The following is a 21,998-nucleotide window of genomic DNA, read 5'->3' on the forward strand; positions in this document are numbered from 1 at the left end:
TCTTCAACATTGCCTTTATGCCTTATTAAATCTTTAACACTTAACATTGTGTAATTTACTTTTAACAAGTTTGTTTATTTGAATTGCTATACAATATGTCCAGACATTTAAAAACACAATTGTTAACTTGCTCCTTATCACATGGCAAATAATGCAAGGCTGTGAAGCTCCGTTCATTACTGTGCCTCAACAGACGCTTCCTGTTATCCAAACAACTAGAATGAGTGAGACAAGACCCACTTAAGGGCAGAATTATTTTAAATTATGTCACATACAAGGGCATTCAGAGCCCCAAGTATACCATGGTTGCGCTGAGGCCAAGAATGACTAGCTGCCTGGGTAACAACATCCAGAGTAAATTTATGAAGTTCTAAACAGTTAAATGAATATAAGTACATAAACATACCTCAGACCTTTTAAGTAAACACTTCATCCTTGTTAATCATCTTTGTGATTAAGAATCAAAACATGAAATGTAGAAAAAATATATATACACAATAATGCTGCTCACTTGATTGAACAAAGACAAATGATTCATTTTAACAAGGATATCATGCAAAAACACACATTTCACTGACAGTCCACCGTAGAGGAGAGTCAAACCTCATGGTAGAGAGTCATACTTCGTTATGAACCACAGGTTCCCGTCCTTGTGAAACAAACAATTTAAAAAAAAAAAAAAAAAAGGTAGGTTTGATAGTTTTTCGTGGCTTAGTTTAAGAACACATCCAGAAATGTTACACTGAAACAAAAACGTTTCTTTCCCCACTGTGCAGAGAGGGCTATTAAGCAAGGTTTGACAGCAACATAAAGGAAAACAAAACTAAAAAAAAAAAAAAAAAAAACAGTCACCAGTCATAAACTCTGAATCCTGGGCCAGCCCAGATCCACGAGGACCAAAACATTTTTTTTTACTTAAGTTAGTAATGCTCATGGCATTCTCCTCTGTCCATATCCCTGTTATAGTTCTTCCCGATGTATCCAAGTAATGAAAGGGACAATTGCAACAGACAGTACAAAACTGCTAAGTATACACCACCGCAGTACAAAGGTTTACCTATTTCACCGCCCCACAGTATGCAGCTATAGCTTGTGGCTGAGAGTCGGGTCAGAGATGCAACTCTCCAGGGTTCCTTGCTTAATACTTGTTGATTCCAAAGATTCGGACACCATGTAGCTGGGGAAGCTTCGGGATAAGTACACTCAGAAGTGAGGCGGTGTTTACGATGAAGTGCGTGGGGTCGTATTTTGTGTAGAAGCTGGCGAGAAAGTATCTAGTAGAAAGGAGGGACGAAGAATGGCCAATTACTATAACACGTGAAAGACATTTTATATTGTAAGATTACATGTGGGAATTAAAAAAATAAATAAATAAAAAAATAAAAAATCTTTAACTGTGTATAATATGGGTTTCAATTAAGAGCATACAGAACACAGCATTCTGAAGCTACACCAACAACACTTACAAAATGATGGGCGAGATAGTGAAGAACTTCCTAGATGATGTGAACTGAACACCGTAGTCTAGCTGTTCCCAGTGTGTTAAGAGCCTGGCTTTGCCCTGGTCGGGGGTCTCGAACGGGGTACCTTTCACCGCATGCATGAACACGTACATTCCCTATGAAAAGCACAGAGAGCACCAACATACACACACATCAGTCTTTCAGCATGCCAGAGCTATTAACAAAGAATTGAATTTCATTATGCTACAAATCAGGTTCATGTGCATCTAGGGCCACTGCTTATGGTGACCGAGTATGTCTGCCATAAGGAAATGTCCCATAGTAAAACATGGAGGGATTGTTTGGAGGGATATTCCCCTTTAATTCAGTTATCAGCTGTTGAGAGAGGGTGCCATTCAGTCATTCCTTGCAAAATGCTGCACATGCTAAATTGACTTGCTCCCTGGGGGGAAAAAATGTCTGCATGTGCTAAATGGATAGTGGTGGTCAACAATTGGTCCAGGCAGTATGCAATATACTGGCAGCAGATAATGAGGGCTTTTCAAAAAGTTTCCTTATCACTCAGTTGCAGCAATATGACTTCCACCAGGTGGCAGTTAAATTGCTTTAACTTAGTAAATGACATCATGTCAGTGACCTCGTTCTTTATTCTGGGGGACTGTAAGCTCAACAATGAGGCAGGCATGTGCTAAGGAAGCTCCAATTGTTTCAACACCAGTGTGCTTTAGGTGAGCTCACAATGAAGATGACAAAGGCTAAACAGCCAGCAGAAAAATCTTTTGCCTGGCAGCACAAGACAACACTGCTAAAGAATACCGGAAAGAAGGGGAAAAAATGCCTAACAAAGCAAAAGGGTCAAATATTGTAAACCTCTTTTATCAAACACTTACAAAATTGTGTATAACATTTGTGAGTGTCCACACAACAGGAACACTGAAGAAAGGAATGCTTAGCAGGACAATGTGAAGCATTCCGACACCAAGAGCGTATGTTAACCAAATGCCTCGACTGTTCATAACTCGAGTGTTGGGGTTTACTTCACTGTGGGCTACGCCAACATTCATTTTGTTTTTTCTGAGGGAGAGAAGAGAGAACAAGACAGACAAAAAGAAACATTAGTCATACTTCTGATAATAACAAGATACTATCACCACCAGTATTAAGCAATCTGCACAGCTAGACAAGGGGCAATGACTGCAGCATCACTACTCTACTAGCCAAGATATGCCTATTTAGTCGTTCAACAGTTCTTGTTTATTGTGAGTCTTAAAACATTAAGCATGCATAAGATGTGCTTAGACCACACAATAGTGTTATTCATTTAAACACCTTGACTAGAAACATTTAGACATTTCAAAATCCCACTATCCAGAGTGCTGGGTTTCGAAAAGCTTGATCAGGCCTACAGCTGCAAATGTTCGCAACTTGGAAACGTAACAAATCCATTCAAGCGCATTATGAAAACCAACGAGGTAATCCACAAGATATGGCCTGCAAGGTAGCGCAGCTGATTTGTAGCTGATAACTTATGTGAGATGTTAAGATTCAAAGTTCAAGGTTATTTTATACAGTTGTCTCAACATACAGTTGAATGCACCGTCTCCCTGAAAGTATGCGAAAGTATATTTGATTGTTTTTTGGACCAGGTAGGCTGCAACCAGATAAACACGTAATGGCTTAGTCGGACTCACACAACTAAACAATCAGAAGCTCAAAACTTTCTGGAAACAACTCAAGCACAAAAACACTCAAAACACATACGATGACCGAAAAAAATAATAATTATAATAATATTAATGTTATCCATTTTAACGGCAATGATCAACTTAACCAGGTTGCGGACAGACTGTCAAGTAGAGCAGCTCCTTAAAAAGCAGTCTATTTAAGTATTCATAACTCAAGGCAATCACGCGTTCGTATGTTAAACACTGTTGACAGTTCGTAATGCATTGTTAGGAATTATTTAACAGACATTTTCATGTAGCCTTCATTTGCCCAGTCTGAGATCAAAGTAAGATGATACAATAGTTACATTTAAAATAAATAATAACCCAGGGGAAATCCTACATTCACTGCTATGCAGCTATATTCACCAGTACCCTAACCCTAATCAAGAACCTAACCTAACCTTCAGCAAGAAAATGAAAATATTAAGTTAGTAACGTTAGACTTGTAAATAACGGGAGAGTTCCCACAGTCTGAAATAGCCCTGACGTTCTAAATGACAACCTTTTTCAATGCAAGCTAACGTTAGCTTGCTGCTGGCTCTACCTTCATTAGCCTACGTGTACGTTGCATACTAAAGACTGTTTTGTCTTCTCTCCAAAGAAGCATGCTCAGTAGAACAGATACCAAAATATGATTACATTGTCGCTGACTGACATAAATGTGTTTCTGCATAAAACACGAACCGCTTGTTTGACAACAAGCTAGCATTACAGCAGATAAGCCGCAAGCTACACTACTCTCTGCCTGCAAGCTAGCGAAGCCAGCTAAATCCAGCGAGTTAGCACAACGGCGAAGTACTGAAACAACACCACCAGTTGATATTGGAATTCACGCTGATGTAAAATGTAGGTCATGGTGAAAAATTGAAAGCAAACATCTAGCAAGCTCAACATCAATGACACTCCTTAAATATATGCAACGTTAACAGCATACTTACAATGTACCTTCTTACAAATATGTTTTGAAACGCAGCTAGCTAGCTGTACTGCACTGCGAAGGCTAACCTTCCCACTCCCCGTTTCAGCTGTTGTTGTCTGATCACACACACAACAGCTAGCTCGCTATATTTTGTTGAGGAGGTGAAGCGCACAAAATCAAGCTCCCTAAGAAATGACTCTTCCGGTACTGTTTCAAATTAAAGGTGTCATTTAAGGATAATGTCGAAAGAAAGGTGCCCCACAAATGAAAGTAGGCTAGGCCTAAAACTATGTGAATGTGTGGTTAATCGCCCCCAATCCTGAGAAATGAATAGGCTATCACAGTAGGCTACTTATTAATGATAAAAATAAATAATACATTTCAAAACGCTTGTAAAATAGGCCTACATATCTAATTATATGAGTAGGCTATCACTACACGGACCTAAACATTGTACTCTATAGGCTACTTTGCTTTTTGTATTTCATATTTTATTTATTTATTTAAACTTTTATTTATTTAGGCTATTTCATATTTAATTTCATATGTCACAAAAACATTCCATATATTAAGTTTTAATTATTAGACAAATTCATAAATGTTGTAAATGCAATTTGTGCTTCAATAAACCATACAGGACAGGTCAATCACATAGATGCTTTCCTACCAAATATTTTATTTAAAGTGCTGTCTCTCTAGATATAAATCAATATTCAAAATATAGTGGGTTCAGGGAGTCACGTAATGATGTAACCAATTCACATGGCCCCTTTGTTCAATTCAAATGTTTGAAATAATACACATAACAACAAAATTAACTCATTTTCAATTAACTCACAATTGAAAATGTATTCAATATTTTTAAATAGGTTGTTATTGAGCTCACGGCTACCAAAAAATCCACCTCACCAGAGAATGTCCTCACCTTAACGTTTGCGTCAATAATCCACTGCTAACATCCGGTTAATTGAGACAGGGCAAGTTTAAAATAAAAGTCAAACACACTTTTACAATCACACCCTCACTCCCCCTCTTTGCTTCTATGCCAGCGCCCATTGGAACCTTTCCCCAATGGAATCTTCCTCTTTCTGACTTGCATGAGCTCAGGGGGTGTACTACGAATCTCGATTAGTGGGTTAGCGAGGTATGTTGCGCTCAAAGCCAGGCTATGCTGTGACATGAAAGTGGATCTGTTTTAGTGTCGCTATATCACCATGGTATCTTATGCTGTCAACCAAACCTGATAAAGTGTGATAAAATAGTATATTTTGTAAATCCATCACCTTTATGGAACTATCTTGTTTTCTTATATCAATTAACATTTGTCAAAATGTTTTTAATAGGAAAAAAACATAGCTTAGCCAAAAGTGTAGACTCAAAAATTTACCATTTTGGGGATATTATTAAATTTATATTGAGTTTTTGGGAAAATGTCTAAATGCCATATGTTTTAATCTGTTTAAGTTAAAGTACCCATTTATTTGAACTGTATTTAACCTGTAAGAGGTTTATGTTTGAAGGTAATTTGATGATTTCTGATATTTGACAAATATCTGACAAAATTATAATTTTTTAATGATTTAAAATTTTTAGAAAAATACTTTGGGTTTTAAAATCATCAGTTAACCTCTGTAAATATGTATTTAATAGAAAGGGACAGTGTTTTGCTAAAATTACACTGTTTTTACCGGAAATGTCCATAGCATAGCAAATAGTGTGTAAAAATGTGCCATTCTGGAATACGGCGGCCATATTGGATTTTTGGACAAAATTCAACAGGCCCCAAGTTTTAATCTGTTCCAATAGAGCTGCACAGTCCCGCCCACAGCCAAAATGCGGTTAGGTGCCGGATGTAAGATTCCCATTCATTTGTCCCATTGATGTTTGGAAAAATCCGTATCTAAAGAGTTTTACACCATGTCTTAGGCTAACCAGCTCCGGCATAACTCATAAGCATACAACATATCATTTCGAGTGAAAAAACGAAGAGAAAATCCAAAAAAAGTCAAAGGTACAAGACTGTGTACATATTTTCATTTCCGAGCGAAGGAACTACTCCTCCCATATAGTCTAGGCAAAGTAAGGTCTGACCCAAAACAAATTGCAACAGAATTTATTTTCACATTTGTGTGTTTTTGCATTTAAGTGTTCCACAATGTTAAAGTTGTACAAACACATAGTTAAGCATTATTCAGCCTACAGTAGGAAAGTGTTTTTGGTGGTCTGATTTAGAGGTCACTGAATCATATACAGTATATCACATGAAAGTATCAGTCCATCATTTTCCAAGACTTATAGACTTGTATAGTAATTGACCTCTTGTCCGGGGGTTGACTGATAGACTGTCTGTCCAATCAGAGGGGCCTGTATGATCCCTCTTTACTTTGCACAATTTTGGCTAAAACAGTAATTAGACAGCACAGTATGCTTATGTAAGGGAATGAATGAAGGAAAATTGTAAAGGCAAAGTTGAAGATGTACATGATAATGTCCAAATTCGACAGAAAGGTGCAGATAACTGCAGCTAGCCTCCAAAGAGGTGACTACTGTTGTGACGTCTAGCAAAAGGTGCATGCTATACTAATAAATATAGTTTAAGATTAATAAAATTCATGCCTATGCATGGGTCATGGTTTTACCAAAATCATAGAACAGCCAAAACTATACATATTCTAAAAGCATATGCCCTGTACATGAAATATAGCATTAATCAACTTATGTCCCATCTTCCTCCATACCATGCATAATACATACTCCTCTATTCTGTATAGGCAAATCAAGTGAACAGCTGATACATTTTGGCCTGCACTATTAAGGGAAACAAATTAAACATCATAAACTATATATTTTCTAAAAGCATATAACCTCTAGAAGTGATATTATACCAATTAGGACATGTCCCATCTTCCTCCATGCCATGCACAATACATTGGCCTCTATTCTGTATAAGCGAATCTAGTGTAAAGCGGACACATTTTGACATATACTGTCTAGGGAAAACAGATTAACCACCCTAAACTATATATTTTCTAAAAGCATATGCCCTCTAGATTAGATATAATACCAGTTAAGTATTATCTTCCTCCATGCCTTGGACATGGTACATATTCCTGTATTGCATTTACTCTGTATTAAAACACATTGATTTAAATATTTTAGAGCATTCCAAAATGTTCAATGTTAACATTTAAAATCATATTATTGTTTATTTTGACCATCTCAACCTTTTTTGAGCAAAGCCCCATGACCTTACTTTGATGCCCCACACACACACACAATACATTTTTTTTTTAAAAAAAAACCCCTCGTGCTATAGGCCACCACACTCATGCTATATTGCTTAAATTGGCCAATTTCTGTCTGTTTTGGTATTATAAGAAAATGTCCCTATGAGCCTATTTTATTATTAAGCAGATTTAGCCCACTGTTAGAAGCAATAGGAGACTGGTTGGGTAAAAAAAAAAAAACACTACCACATCAGCATTGGTTGTAATGATTTTTTTTTAAATCAATAGGAACATTAAATGTAGGCAACAAGACGTGTCATTTTATCATGGACAAAAATCAAGTGCACATCACGTGAACAACATATGCACATCGCAACAATCCAACCAATCACGAAACAGATTCTGCGCGTGAGGCCTGTTTAGGCCTATATTTCGTATTTGATTAGCAACGGTCTTTTCGTGAAGACTACGGTCAGAGCAGCTGCAGAACAACAGTGAGTGGGGCTGGGGACGTGACTCCGGGCGTGTGCAGGCCCGAACTGCACTGTATGACCACTGAGCATAGATAAACAGTAAAATGTAGCTGGGACGGTAGAGGGGTTAGAAACCCATGAATGAAAATAGCCTATTTATTTCAGGTAGCCTATTTTTGCACCAAAAATATGTGAACCATGGACTCTCACGTTCCCAGCGCCCCCCTAGGTTGTATGAACGCCCTCCAGGGGGCGGTACCGCCCCCGTTGAGAAACCCTAGTCTAGGGAAAGCAAATTAAACACCCTAAACTATATATTTTCTGAAAGCACAAAACCCTCTAGAGGAGATATAACACCATTTAAGGCATTTCCCATCTTCCTCCATGCCATGCACATACATTGCCCTATATTCTGTATAGGCGAATCTAGTGTAAAGCGGATACATTTTAGCCTATACTGTCTATGGAAAACAGATTAAATACCCTAAACTATATATTTCCTGAAAGCATATTACTTGTAGATGAGATATAACACCAGTTAAGACATGTCTCATCGTCCTCCATGCCATGCACAACACATTGCCCTCTATTCTGCATAGGCGAATCTAGTGTACAGTGGATACATTTTGGCCTATACTGTCCGGGGGAAACAAATTAAACACCCTAAACTATATATTTTCTGAAAGCATATACCCTCTAGATGAGATATTACACAATTTAAAACATGTCTTATCTTCCTCCATGCCATGCACAATACATTCCCCTCTATTCTGTAAAGGCGAATCTAGTGTAAAGTGGATACATTTTGGCCTATAATGTCCAGGGAAAACAGATTAACCACCCTAAACTATATATTTTCTAAAAGCATATGCCCTCTAGATTAGATATAATACCAGTTAAGTATTATCTTCCTCCATGCCTTGGACATGGTACATATTCCTGTATTGCATTTACTCTGTATTAAAACACATTGATTTAAATATCGCTGAAAAAGGTAGAGCATTCCAAAATGTTCAATGTTAACATTTAAAATCATATTATTGTTTATTTTGACCATCATTTGTCCTCAGATTCACCCCTGTGGGCTGAATAGTAATTGAGATATAGGGCTATATTTGCCTAATACGCATGGTCACTAGCAAATAGCTTAGGGGTTTGTCCAGTCCACATTGGGTGTGGTTTTGTTTTCAAAAGTCCGGCACCTGGCACAAAAAGGTGGATCTTATGTTTCTTAGTTAGTCATGGGTGTGTTTTGGGCGTAACATCCTTTAAACCAATGAGAGTGACATCTGTCATTCCCTTTAACAGCAAGGAGTTGGACTTCAAACAGCGCATCAGTATTGTGATAGTCAGCGGCGCATTTGAAGGAATCTGCTGAGACCGTGTGGAACAGGTATTCCACTAAACCATGCTTTACTAAAACCTAGCAGAGTATAGCCTATAAACGTATCTGCACTCGTCTATTATTTGAACTCATTGGCAAAGTAAAACGAACTTCTCTGTGGTGTCATAGTCAACGACAAAACAGTTAATTACGCTATTGACTGACAATAGGTTACCATTGACAAAATAGCCTGAAAGAGACAACACTTACCCCAATAGTGTTTAAATGACTGAATAAGAAACCTAAGGACATTTATCCTGCAGAGGAGTTGCTTACATCTTGTGACAGTGCGTCTTTAGATGTACTCCATATGTGCCTCTCGCCTATTCACTTTTAACTGTCATAAACAATTTGCAAATGATGGTTAATAACTACTCATTGTGAGACGTATTTCCTGATATCTTTATTATAATTATGTTCCACTGTAATCGAGTAATTTGTAATGTTTTGCATGGATGTGCGCTGGTGCACGTTCCTGTGGACGAGTAAAGCAGGGTGTAGTTGTGCACCCGCCCATCACTGTTGATAATGCACTCTTAAATAACATATAAACAACTCGCCATGGATTTCTGACCAGGTATTTCTTGCTCAGTGGCGTAATGCGTTTTAGGTAGTGTACGATAGCGATTTTTAGATAATGCGCTAGACCCCTCCTTAGGTCGTTAATGGCTACACCTCTTGGTGCATTGCTCAATAAAAGAGACAGGCATGACGAAAAACTTGAGTGTACAATAGAAATATGTGTTGCATCATGATGATTATATGCTTTGCGCCGTGCTGTTGACTGTCATGATAGGGCCCATAGCCATTCTAACCTCTTGGCAGCCATTTTGGTGGGCATTATTTCTCAAGGTCAGATTTTACTAGATTTTTAGTATGTTATTTAGCATGTCTAACAGAACCAGAATCCATAAAAAAAAACTTTTGTATCAATTGTTTTGATGTTGAACCCTATATTGACCCGCCTAAAGTTACTCAACTTGCACTGGATCATCTTCCTGCATCTCAATATTATCACAAGTGTGGGCAAATTTCTAAGTCAGCACCAGTCAGTTATGATGTCATCACATCACCAAAAGTATTGGTTTTACCAAAAATATTTTTCAATATTTTAAACTACAAAAATACATACCTATAAAGTATTTTGATACAAAATACGAAGCCGTTTTTTTCAACCCAGTTCAACCCAGTCAAATACAAATTATGAATATACGATATATTTTGTATTTGCAATATGGAATACATGTAATAAATACTGCTCATCCCTGTAGGCATCACTTGTTCTGAGTTTAGTTCAGGAGATATAATGAAGAATATAGGCGTAATTCAGTTATAGTGGAACATTTAATGGTTGCCACGGCGGCCATTAGGGTTTTTTGATTATGGTTTTATATCTGAAAATGTTCAGGGCTCCAAACTGTACACGTTCACCAAGTTTCATGCCTTTATGAAAGAATTTGACCTAATTTTCACATATCCCCTGTGCTATGAAAGTTCAATAAAACTGCCAAAGGTGCAGCTTTTCGCCATTGACCTATGCACAAATAATTCCAATTTTGACAATGTTCCACCACTTGGATTTTTTTATGGACTTTTGGTATGTGATATGGGAAGGTTTCATGAACTGAATACAACAAAAATCATTTCTGTTGCAATTAGTTTTGGATTGGGTGATTTTTTTCTCACAGATTGCCTGGACTAATAAACCACCGCGCCTCACTGAATAATGTAGGCAAATTCGGCGCGATTTATTTTTGCCATTTTCCAACCGGCGACAGCACGCGAACCCTTTCCTCCAAACAGTGATTTTTATATAGTGATTGTGCAGTTAATAGCAGTTATTTCAGGAGTAATCGTGTAAATAATAGTGTTTTGATATTGAATTTTATATTCATCATCGTGTATTTTATATCGTGTGTGTGTGAAAGCGGTTAACGTTAACGGCAGTGGTTCGTAACATTACCTGACTCATCCTATGCTGTCATCACTGCTCAGTCGGGCTGATGCATGGAATGGTGCATGGTCTGCTCTTGGACCACCATATTCAGTTTATTAATTTGCCGTGAATTATTACACAAAATGTTCATTAAATGCACGAAGTATTCCTAGGTTAATGATTGATATGAATCATACAGTATGAAGGCTACAGTAGCCTAGCTAATGTTAACTAGCACTGCTAGCAGCATTAACGTTACCAACCTCCCTGCTTAACCAAAATCCATTTAGGCAAGTCCCTCCACTCGGCGGCCATATACCAACGTTTTATGGGCACTCATCGGGCACAGTCTTTGGGTCGAACTGCGCGTGCGCAAGGCTTGCTCCAGCGACGAGATCACAACACATGATTGGCACGATGTCTTCACAACACACCATATGATTGGCTCAATGTATTCACATGTCGACGGTTTGCCGAGGAAGGGGTGGGATATGTGTAGACAACGTGACAAACTAGCCTCATGCATTTCTATGGAGTATTTTTTGAGTGCTGTGTCTCCTCATTAGAAAGTCTCTGGCTTAACTCACCACAACTTTGTAGGTCTTGTCCCTCATGCTGGCCCTTACAAAACCCACAAACTGACTCTCGGACACACAACAGTCAATAATGTGACCCGATTTAAAGTGGCTTTCACCCCTTTGGACACTCACTAAAACATAATATATTTCATACCTGTGTTGCAGCATGTAGGCTAATGTTAGCTGCATTATGTAATGACAGAGCCCGTCTACGGAGAGCCTTGCCACTCCGTATTAAGTCCCATTGTACCGAATTTTGGATGCAGTTCCACCAGAGTTCCACTGGGGCGATCGCCATGAGTGCAGAATGAATTGGTCTCTTTCACCTGATTGTCGTTGACAAATCTCAGATTTGATTGTAGTTTGTATAACTTCAACATGGGTTATAGGTCAAAAGTTGAATGAACGAGTACTTATGTCCTTTTGATTTCTTACAGGTTGGGTCGTTGTTGCACATAACACGCTAGCATTGTGCTAATGAATGACGTCATTGACACATTTGAAAGGCTTTTTAGAGCAATTAAGTGACTTTAAAAAATATAATACTCAACCAAGTGTATTTTCTTTGCCTCCCCTTTCGAATGCAATACTCAAATTACTTGAAAAAAAATTATATCCCAAGAAAAGTGGATTTTGAGGGGTACAGCTCCATAGACCTCCATGCTTTCTGCACTCGTGGACGAGCGCCCTCATGTGGAACCACAGAAGGAACTGTGCCTAGAAATCTAGACGCGCCCCTAGCGGCGCTTAAGCGGCGCTAGTTCTGACCAGGAATCCATGGAGAAACTTTGACCAAAAACTAGGCCTAATGTTTCCAGCAGATGACCTGTCTACTATGTGTGCTGTGCATTTGTTTGTGTGTGTATGTACTGCATGTGGCATGTTTACTTCTTTAAATTCAAGCGGTTGTGTCATTCCATAAACATTTGGAGACTTGCAGGGAATGTCTAATAAGGGAGACAGGCTCTGCTTGTTGTGAAACAAAATGATTGTGTTTTAAGTATGAATTGGGAACTATATTCGCGTAAAATGCATAGTCATCTTGGAACTAGGCTCCTTTAATTGCCTAATAAAAATATCCCAGATTCAAGACCCAGGTGAATCAATTTATTTCTGGCCGACAGAATGGACTCTTCACAAAGAGCAGTGGGAGATGGACATATATCATTTATTTGGCAAGGTCCTGAGGGTGGCTGTCGGTATAGACTTTCCCTGTCTCTGATTGGTGGATTCATCTTACAAGGCGGGTCCTAAGCAGAAAAGTGAAGCGTCAATGTCAAACAAGCTTGTATCAGCTGTTCTTACCGATTGCAGCAGCAGCAGCATCCGCAGATAAGGTACGCGGCAGCCTGGACCAGGTAGTTATTGTTTAAACTACTCTATGCGCGCATCTTTACTGTAGGCTAGCAGAAGAAAGTGCCTGGTTGATCTTCTCAGGTAGGCTACTTATTTTGCTAACTAGCTAGCTAACTGGATTAAGAAGAGAACCCAATCATGTTGGGAATAGACTACCTTTGTTTGTACGAAACACATGTTAATGATTGCACGAAATGAAGATGGTTGGGATGTGATGATCTGTTACCGGCCTTCTATCAAAACTACAACATTTTGGGACCAGCTGCTTAATTAATTGAACCCTTTTGTGAGACATGTCGAACTCGGCAGTTCACGTTACCGAGGCCCCTATGTTGTTTACGATTTTGGAGGGCAAACTTATTGAACTTGAGAAGGGTTGTCATACAAATATTTCAGACGTATTGGGTTATTTGTGTAGTATGTCATCAAATCTCCATCTTATTTTCAGGAAACATGAACTCTGTACCAGGGAGAAGTGTTCTATCGCTGTGCAGACGCACCACGAGCGCTCTACGGTTGCTCGCCAGCCCGCCAGGTCACCCTGTCACTCGCGGGATAGACAATACCATCTTAGGGACAGTACGGGTCTGCCACTCGGGGGCTAACCGCAGCGTTAGCACCAAGAAGCGAGGCTATGATATCACCAGAAATCCACATCTTAACAAGGTAATGTGTTTGTCAGCAAAACAGAGGGAATTTTAACTTGGGAGTGCTAGTGCCACTACGAAAAGGAAAAAAGATTCGTGTAGATAAGAGTTATCTTAACCCTGGCATCCTGTCCAATTTTGCTGAGGGAACAATTATCTAAGTTCAGCCAGGTGAACAGCACACACCTCCTGCAATAGTCTCCCGGTCACCGAGACATCTTAGGTCACTTGAACTATTATAACATTAAGGGAGGCAAGTCCACAGGTCAGTTGGCATAAATACCTGTTAGATAGCAGTTTTATTGCAAAGGGATAAAGATAGTTCAGCTGTACTTCTCTACAAAGCTGTACAAATCTAGTGATATGCATGGCACTCTGTGTCACAAAGCTCAGTCCTTTGGGTGCTTTGAGAAGAAATGTAGGGTGAAGGGTCTTTGCTGGATGAAGATTGTGATTACCGGGGAGGAAGACTTATTTCTTGATGTCTATAATTGACATCACTAGAACATAATAAATAAACTATTGCTTAAAATGTTTATAAAAAGGAGAGAAATATCTGAAGTAGCATAGATTATTTTTTTAGTTGAGCTGTCAGATTTGTTAAGTAATTTTTCACACTCTCTGGAAGATTTTGCTCAAGAGCAATTTTAACAGGATGTGTTTTTTACTTTTGAGAACTGCTTATGCTGTGGTTATTAACTGCTGGCCACGAGCAAGAGCTTCACTTCTCCAGGATATCCTCCTTTGACTATCTAGAGGTCCAAATAGATCCGTAATGTCTTCATGTTTAAAACAGAAGGAAGTGCACACAGTGCCAGAGAGTGAGTGTGTATGTCTATGTGTATGTAGGAGTATGTGAATGTAGGAGTATGTGTACAGTATAGAAGTGAGTAGGGGAGGATGGCCAGAAAGCCATTCTATTGGACAGAAATAAATAGCACCGACATGTGGCGTATCACCCCCCTCTTGTCTGGAAACCTGGCCAAGATCTGAAACACACCCCGGTGCCTTAAATTATGGTGGTTTAATATGAACCACATTGTTGGGGGTGCCCAGATGGGTATGCCTTGCCTGGTGGCTGCAGGCTGCAATATCACCAAAGTGCCTGTTGGATAGTTTTTGGCCAAACCCATTAAACAGATTTGAAGCCATTAATGAAATGTAGTTCAGTTGAGGGCCTTTAGTTGCCAAGTAGGCACCTGTACACTTGTTTGTTTACTTTGTGTTTGTTGTTGATTATACCCTTTAGTGGCAGGGAAAACAAAAATATTAATTATAAAAAGTAACCATTTTTGAACTATTTCAGCTCTTCATAGCTCGATCTCTGTATGCGCCAGTCCACACATAACACAACATCTAGCTAGTTGATGCAACATAACAAAAAAAAACATCAGTCCCTGCCATCTGTAAATATCATGTTATTTGCTTATAGGACGATACCAGTCAACAAGGCCAATATCCGCTGATGCCAATGTTGGGGTGATATTTTGGTGCATCCCTAAAATAGACAACTCGCGCCGGTAAATGCAGATTTAGACATTAGACTAAGAGATGCTGGTGCTGCTGGATGTGTACAGGGCATGGCGTTCACTCTGGAGGAACGTCTGCAGCTGGGCATCCACGGCCTGCTGCCCCCCTGCTTCCTAACGCAAGACGTCCAGGTGCTGCGGGTCATGAAGAGCTATGAGACACGCACCAACCCCCTCGACAAGTAAGCTGACACCCCCCTCCCACACATCTGATTAGACACAAGTGTGTCATGGGTGACACTTGTAGCACGTGTTTTTTTTTAGACTGACACCACACAAACACTGTGTGTGTGTGTGTGTGTGTACATACTGTACACACACACATACACACACACAAACTTTGTAATCAACTCACAAACTGTGTGTGATGGTAAAATGCTTTGCATATGTAAGGTTTGATTTATAGCACCTTGTCCTGTGGTGTGTGCATGTTGTGTAGCTGGTTAACATGGTGCATAATAAAGAGTTAAGCCCCCATGCACATGCTGTTGCAAACTCTACTGCTGACAGGTTGTTAGTTACTGCTGAAACGGTTTGCTGTGGAATTTCTCATTGGTGCAAGGACAGAGTGTCTATTCAACCAAATACTGTACTGAAATATTTATTCTCTCTTCTCCCATCCACCATCAACCTTCCCAGGTACATCTTGCTGATGACGCTACAGGACCGTAACGAGAAGCTCTTCTACCGGCTGCTGACGTCAGACATCGAAGAGTTCATGCCCATTGTTTACACGCCTACCGTGGGCTTGGCCTGCCAGCAGTACGGCTTGGCCTTCCGCAGACCCAGGTGAGGAGGAGAGGAGGTTATCTGTTTATAACACACAGGGTGTGAGCTAATCTCTAAATCACACCCTGTAGCACAATGCGTATTTAAGCCTCTTACACTGATACAAATGATCACTCACACACCAACCAAAGACCAACCAAGAGCTCTGCATGCACTCACAGTTTTGGAGGAATTAAGGCCGTGATCACACCACAGGTCTTGATGCTTACTGTTTTTCCTAAGGTCTGACTGATTTCCCTTTTATTGTTTAGATTCACATTTGCTTAATTATCTGTTTATGTAGACACACACCTGCATTATATCTGCATATATGTCTGTGTGTTCAGAAACAATGACATTTAGTGGAAGTACAGCTAGAATATTGCTTGAGATGTCGATTAAATGGAGAAATGGCAATTAAATTGCATGTCTCGACTCTCCCCACTGCTGTTTGTCCCATGCAAGTTAGTTGCTGTCAAGATGAATGATGTGGAGAGAAGAGTACTCTTCCTGCTAAGTAGGAATAAAAAAAAGAAAAATCCACAAATGAGCAAGAAAGAAAAAACAGCATATGACCGACTCAATCATACAGTTTCCATAGAGGTCACTGTCATGTGGTTGGCCTGTGGTAATCTTGGTGGCTATAAATCACATTCTTTCTGACCTAAGGCCACAAATTGACAGAAATGGTCCAGAGTCTGAGTCCAGACATATGCTCTTGGTTGGCTTGGTCAGATTTCACATCACATTTGTATTCATGTAGACAATAAAAGGCAAGTTCTTTGGATATATTTCTACTTATGTCATGAAAGTGTAGCCTCACATATAAAGAGATCATTACCCCTAAAACTGACCATCCTGTATTTAATCATGAAGACATATTTTGTGCTAAATGTGTGGCTGTTCCCCTTTTCTCCACCAGAGGTCTCTTTATCACCATTCATGACAAAGGCCATATCGCTACAGTGCTGAACTCTTGGCCAGAGGAGAACATCAAGGTATCTGAATGAGTTTCCTTCATGATGTCCTGCACATTCAAACCTCTGCTATTTTACAACTATACATCAGTCATACTAATGTGTATATAAATATATTGATAAACATGACATACATAGTAATTCATAGTTTTCACCTATGTACATATGTGTAAATTTGAACATATGCTTTTGTTCATACTTGCTTTAAATGTTGTGTCTTGATGGTATATGTATATATCATTTTACTTATTTGCATGCAGGCCATTGTGGTGACAGATGGTGAGCGTATCCTGGGCCTTGGTGACCTGGGCAGCTATGGCATGGGCATCCCCGTGGGCAAGCTAGCCCTGTACACAGCATGTGGAGGAGTGCCACCCCAGCAGTGTCTGCCAGTGCTGCTGGATGTTGGCACCGATAACCAGGTACTGTGGTATGTCAGTCTGATGCAGCCAGGGCCACTGCTTTAGTGGGTTGGTTAAGTGTGCAGGGGGTGGGAAAGGAGAAGTCAAAGCAAACACTAAATGTAAAACATTATGGACATTAAAATAAAGGGGCATCAGTTTGTTGTGCTGTTTTTGAAGTAGTTGGCTTCTGATTTTCCATTAGTCTCTTCTGGACGACCCTCTGTACATTGGGCTGAAACACAAGAGAATACGTGGGAAAGAGTACGATGATCTCATTGATGAGTTCATGCAGGCCGTAACCGACAAGTAAGTGGATTACTGCTAAATGAGAACTTCCCTTTGTCCCTTTCTATTACGTACACCCCCCCCACAACAGACCAGATGTTGACATGAATGGTCTGTTATCTATCTTGTGTAGGTATGGAATGAACTGCCTAATTCAATTTGAGGACTTTGCCAACGCCAATGCCTTCAGAATTCTCAATAAATACCGAAACCACTACTGCTCCTTCAATGATGATATCCAAGGTAAAGTTCATTGGACTTCATCAGACTTCTAGTTCAATATTTTTTTGTAAACTCTAGACCACTGGTTTAATTGTGGTGTACACAGATATCCTGATAACCGCTTTGGATGACACCCACCCCCTACCTAATGTGTACCTTGTACCTGAATCTGTACCTTCTGTTTGTCTGTGTCTCTCTCTCTCTCTCTCTGTCATTCTGTCTGAATTGATCTCAGGCACAGCCTCTGTTGCTGTGGCAGGAGTTCTGGCCGCTCTGAAGATCACCAAGAACAAGTTGTCTGACCACACATTTGTGTTCCAGGGAGCTGGAGAGGTAGGTAGCAACCAAATCCCTCTCACTTGTTTGAGTGTTACGATAAAACAGTAGCTTTTTTCTTACCACGGAGAGCCAAATCATGCCCAAATGGCACCACTACCTACAGTATGGACGCAAGTTGTAATGGAAGTAGTCTTCTCCTAATGGTTCCAATTCTCTAAGACTAACTTAATAAAAATGCATTACAAAAAGGAAATCAAATCAGACACTGTAGTGAGAAATGAAATGAGACTCTAACCTTGTTTTCGAGAGACAAATGGCAATTTACATGCAGACTCTGCTTCTCCCTCCAGGCTGCGTTGGGCATTGCACATCTGCTTATTATGGCCATGGCTAAGGAGGGAGTATCCAAAGCAGACGCAGCAAAGAAGATCTGGATGGTCGACTCCAAAGGCCTTATTGTCAAGGTACAGTATGTGAGACTGAAGATACTGTATGGGAACCATGTGTAGCCGTCACAGATGTGGTGTGAATGCCCTTATCTGATATTCTAGAAAATCAAGATTTCACATGTTCATGCTGTACCTGACCGACCTGCTTTATTGTTCTCAAAGGAGATGTAGGTGTCTAGAACACAAAGAGTATGTGCTACTGATTTACTATTGGGCAATTCTACGCAAAACTGTCACGTCCACAACGCCAACACAATGCCATGGTATGGTATGATGTGCATGATGACTACTTGAAATTTGAGCATTCACTCCTCTTGGTTGTAGAACTTACATGAAAAACTTTTCACATAATCATGCGAAAATACTGTGGCATTTAGTTGGCGTTATGGACGTGACCGTTTTGCGTGGAATTGCCCTATGGCTGTGTAACCGGTAGAAGGAGATGTAGGTGTTTAGAACACAAAAGAGTATGTACTACAGATTTGCTATGCTTTGGCTGTGTAACCGGTTTAACCAGTCAGGACTTGCTCAATGGAATGTTGACCAGACCCTATTGGAACAGACCCTAGTCACAAAGTAAATGAGTTTGGTGATGGTGAAATCGGGCTATGCAGTCAGTAACCTTAAATGTCAATTTAATTAATAAATTGTAATTTCATCCTTAGGGTCGTGGCAACCTAAACCACGAGAAGGAAGAGTTTGCTCATGAGCACGCTCAGGTGAAGACCCTAGAGGAGGTGGTGGAGATCATCAAGCCCACAGCTATCATCGGTGAGCGGCGGAGAATGATTGCCAGAAAGGAGGAAGAGAAGAGCTGGCTAGCAATACAGTACAGCCTCATTAACACAGCCCAGCTCCACCTCATTAACACAGCCCATTCACCTCATTAACACAGCCCATTCACCTGAATGACCATGTGCAACACATGTTCTGAAGAAAGCGCAGTCCCATAGATAGATAGATAGATAGATAGATACTTTATTGATCCCCAAGGGGAAATTCAAGATTCAAATTTCAATTCAATTAACAACAGATTTGGCATTGCACTAAATTCATTTTAAATGACCAAAACCTAGAGGTGCCTCAAGATAAACCTGAATGACATTGATGATTTTGTGGCATGTGATGATAAATATACATTGAGTAAATACATTCCCACAATTTTTATTATTTAAAAATTCAACCACTAGTTGCTTTAATAAAACCATGTTCTGATCTGCCCTGGTCCGGCTTTGTGCTCTAGGTGTGGCGGCCATCGGAGGTGCTTTCACCGAGAAGATCATCAAGAACATGGCATCCTTCAACGAGAGACCCATCATCTTCGCCCTGAGCAACCCCACTAGCAAAGCAGAGTGCACAGCAGAGCAGTGCTATAAACTCACTGAGGTAATCTGAGGACATTTTCTTGAACTTTAGGAAAAACTTTTTTATGTTACTATTGTATATAATACTATTTTATATTATCAATTTTTTCCCACCATTTTCTGGTCACCATTTTATTAATTAAACTACTTGATTAATTGATAAAATAACGGATAAATTAATTGACTGTCAAATAATCGTCAGTTACAGCCCTACTATCTGTATTGTTTTATTCAGTGAAAAGCTTAGTGTAATATTCAGCTATTTGGCTGTGGCAGCACTAGTCTAGTTTATATTCCTACTTATAGAAAGCGTCTCATTTTTCTTAATGATAAGTATTGATTTCAGATTTCCTTTGGCCATTTATCATCTTGTATTGAACAGGATGTACCCTTGATGCTAAATGTCAAAGTTCTCTCTGCTTGACTACCTCTCTGTGTTCAGTTTATCCAATCATTTGTGAACTGATGCAGTAAATTTGCAACTGAGCGCTCTTGTGTGCTGTCTGGACAGGGCAGGGGCATCTTTGCTAGCGGGAGCCCCTTTAAGAAGGTGACCCTGGCGGATGGCCGCACATTCCACCCCGGCCAGGGCAACAACGCTTACGTCTTCCCCGGAGTTGCCCTGGGTGTCATCGCCTGCGGAGTGCGTCACATCTCCGATGACATCTTCCTTAAAAGTGCCGAGGTGTGATGCTTTTTTTTTTCCCTTTTCCACCACACACACACACACACACACACACACACACAGACGCACACAGGGGAGCAGTGCCTGTCCAAAAGCATTACTACCTTAATTTTGCTTCTTTAAAATAACCAATGCTCCGACCCTCCCTCATTCATACCTGCTGTAAAGCAGCATGTTGAGTAACTCTTCCTCTCCGCCTCAGGCCATAGCAGAGATGGTGACAGAGGAGCACCTGGCGGAGGGCAGACTCTACCCCCCTCTCAGCACCATCAGGGAGGTGTCCTTCAAGATCGCCGTCAAGGTCAGAACCTCCACCATCTCCAAAATGCCTGTTATACCCACCCATGTTGCCTAGTACTGCTTCCATGTTAGCATTGCTAAATTCTGAGTGTCTCATTACCGCCCCACACATATGCTGAAATATCACTGTAATATAATTACTACATTTTACTAGTACTATAAACTACAACATTCCCACAGTGTAATATCACAGGCTGCCCACACTCACTCATAAAACCACAATGTCATCCACTGAACATGGTACTTTATTTACTTTATATTCTGCAATGCACCTAAAACTGCCTGAATAACTTACTGTAAAATACTGTATATCTACTCAACTCCTACACACCTATTTTCCCCTCGGCAGAGGAAAGAATGATGCCATTGCACAAAGACTTTCAAATTGAGCTTGACTATATTCAGATATTGGTCTATTTTATAAACTGGGTTAAGAGGTTTGTGTGGTTAATGTAGCTATTTATGGCTATTGGATCAAATGCTAGACGGCTACGTGGGTGACGCACACAATCCCTCCCCTCATAAGAACGTTAGCTTACAGTCCCTCTCTATTACCTTCATACAGACAAATGCAGTGTTTGTGTTCTAAGCTAGAGCAGCTACATGAAGAGGAGGCCTCATGTAGTCATGACGCATGAATTAAATGAATTACAGAAAAAACGGTGGCCTTTGTCACTCTTCCTCAAAGTGCATTGTGTCTCAACCCTGTTAATTTGATTGCATGTTCCTCTTTCAGCTCGTGGACCATGCCTACAGGAATAACGTTGCGTCCCTGTACCCGGAACCCAAGGACAAGGAGGCTTTCATTCTGTCCCACGTCTACAACGCCGACTACGATTCCTTCGTCCTAGACAGCTACGACTGGCCGGTAGGCGCCCAGAAGGTCCAGGATGTGTAGACCGCTACCAGTGCCGGAACTGATGCCACGGTCGCACTCTTTTTTTTTCTCTCTCTCTCTCTCTCTCTCTCACAAAATCCTCTGCTCTGTTTTTAATAAGGATAGAGGATAGACAGAGACTGAAAAGT

General features: G+C 40.1%; 2 protein-coding genes across 5 annotated transcripts; one reads left to right on the top strand and one right to left on the bottom strand.

Annotated features, from left to right (window-relative positions):
* Positions 1 to 54: 54 nt before the first annotated feature.
* ormdl1 (ORMDL sphingolipid biosynthesis regulator 1) lies at positions 55 to 4,245 on the bottom strand. Of its 2 annotated transcripts, XM_048239769.1 has the most exons (5): positions 4,129 to 4,230; positions 3,295 to 3,391; positions 2,354 to 2,537; positions 1,467 to 1,618; positions 55 to 1,274 (listed from the first exon to the last, which is right to left on the bottom strand). In XM_048239769.1, the coding sequence occupies exons 3-5, from the start codon at positions 2,525 to 2,527 to the stop codon at positions 1,139 to 1,141; spliced, it is 462 nt and encodes a 153-aa protein (XP_048095726.1). In that variant the 5' UTR covers positions 2,528 to 2,537; positions 3,295 to 3,391; positions 4,129 to 4,230; the 3' UTR covers positions 55 to 1,138. The 2 variants fall into 2 exon arrangements, with proteins under 2 accessions (XP_048095726.1, XP_048095724.1); XM_048239767.1 differs by lacking the exon at positions 3,295 to 3,391 and having other exon boundaries at positions 4,129 to 4,245.
* An 8,716-nt stretch (positions 4,246 to 12,961) lies between these two features.
* On the top strand, positions 12,962 to 21,970 carry me3 (malic enzyme 3, NADP(+)-dependent, mitochondrial). 3 transcript variants are annotated; one of them, XM_048239772.1, is made up of 15 exons: positions 12,962 to 13,065; positions 13,512 to 13,729; positions 15,288 to 15,421; positions 15,879 to 16,028; positions 16,930 to 17,005; positions 17,245 to 17,406; positions 17,591 to 17,694; positions 17,807 to 17,916; positions 18,131 to 18,228; positions 18,525 to 18,638; positions 19,289 to 19,394; positions 19,867 to 20,009; positions 20,499 to 20,672; positions 20,875 to 20,973; positions 21,709 to 21,970. In XM_048239772.1, the coding sequence occupies exons 2-15, from the start codon at positions 13,517 to 13,519 to the stop codon at positions 21,868 to 21,870; spliced, it is 1,845 nt and encodes a 614-aa protein (XP_048095729.1). In that variant the 5' UTR covers positions 12,962 to 13,065; positions 13,512 to 13,516; the 3' UTR covers positions 21,871 to 21,970. The 3 variants fall into 3 exon arrangements, with proteins under 3 accessions (XP_048095729.1, XP_048095730.1, XP_048095728.1); XM_048239773.1 differs by having other exon boundaries at positions 12,968 to 13,044; XM_048239771.1 differs by having other exon boundaries at positions 12,991 to 13,144.
* Positions 21,971 to 21,998: the final 28 nt, after the last annotated feature.

Source organism: Alosa alosa, chromosome 3, assembly GCF_017589495.1.
Source record: "Alosa alosa isolate M-15738 ecotype Scorff River chromosome 3, AALO_Geno_1.1, whole genome shotgun sequence".
NCBI classification, from domain to species: domain Eukaryota; kingdom Metazoa; phylum Chordata; class Actinopteri; order Clupeiformes; family Clupeidae; genus Alosa; species Alosa alosa.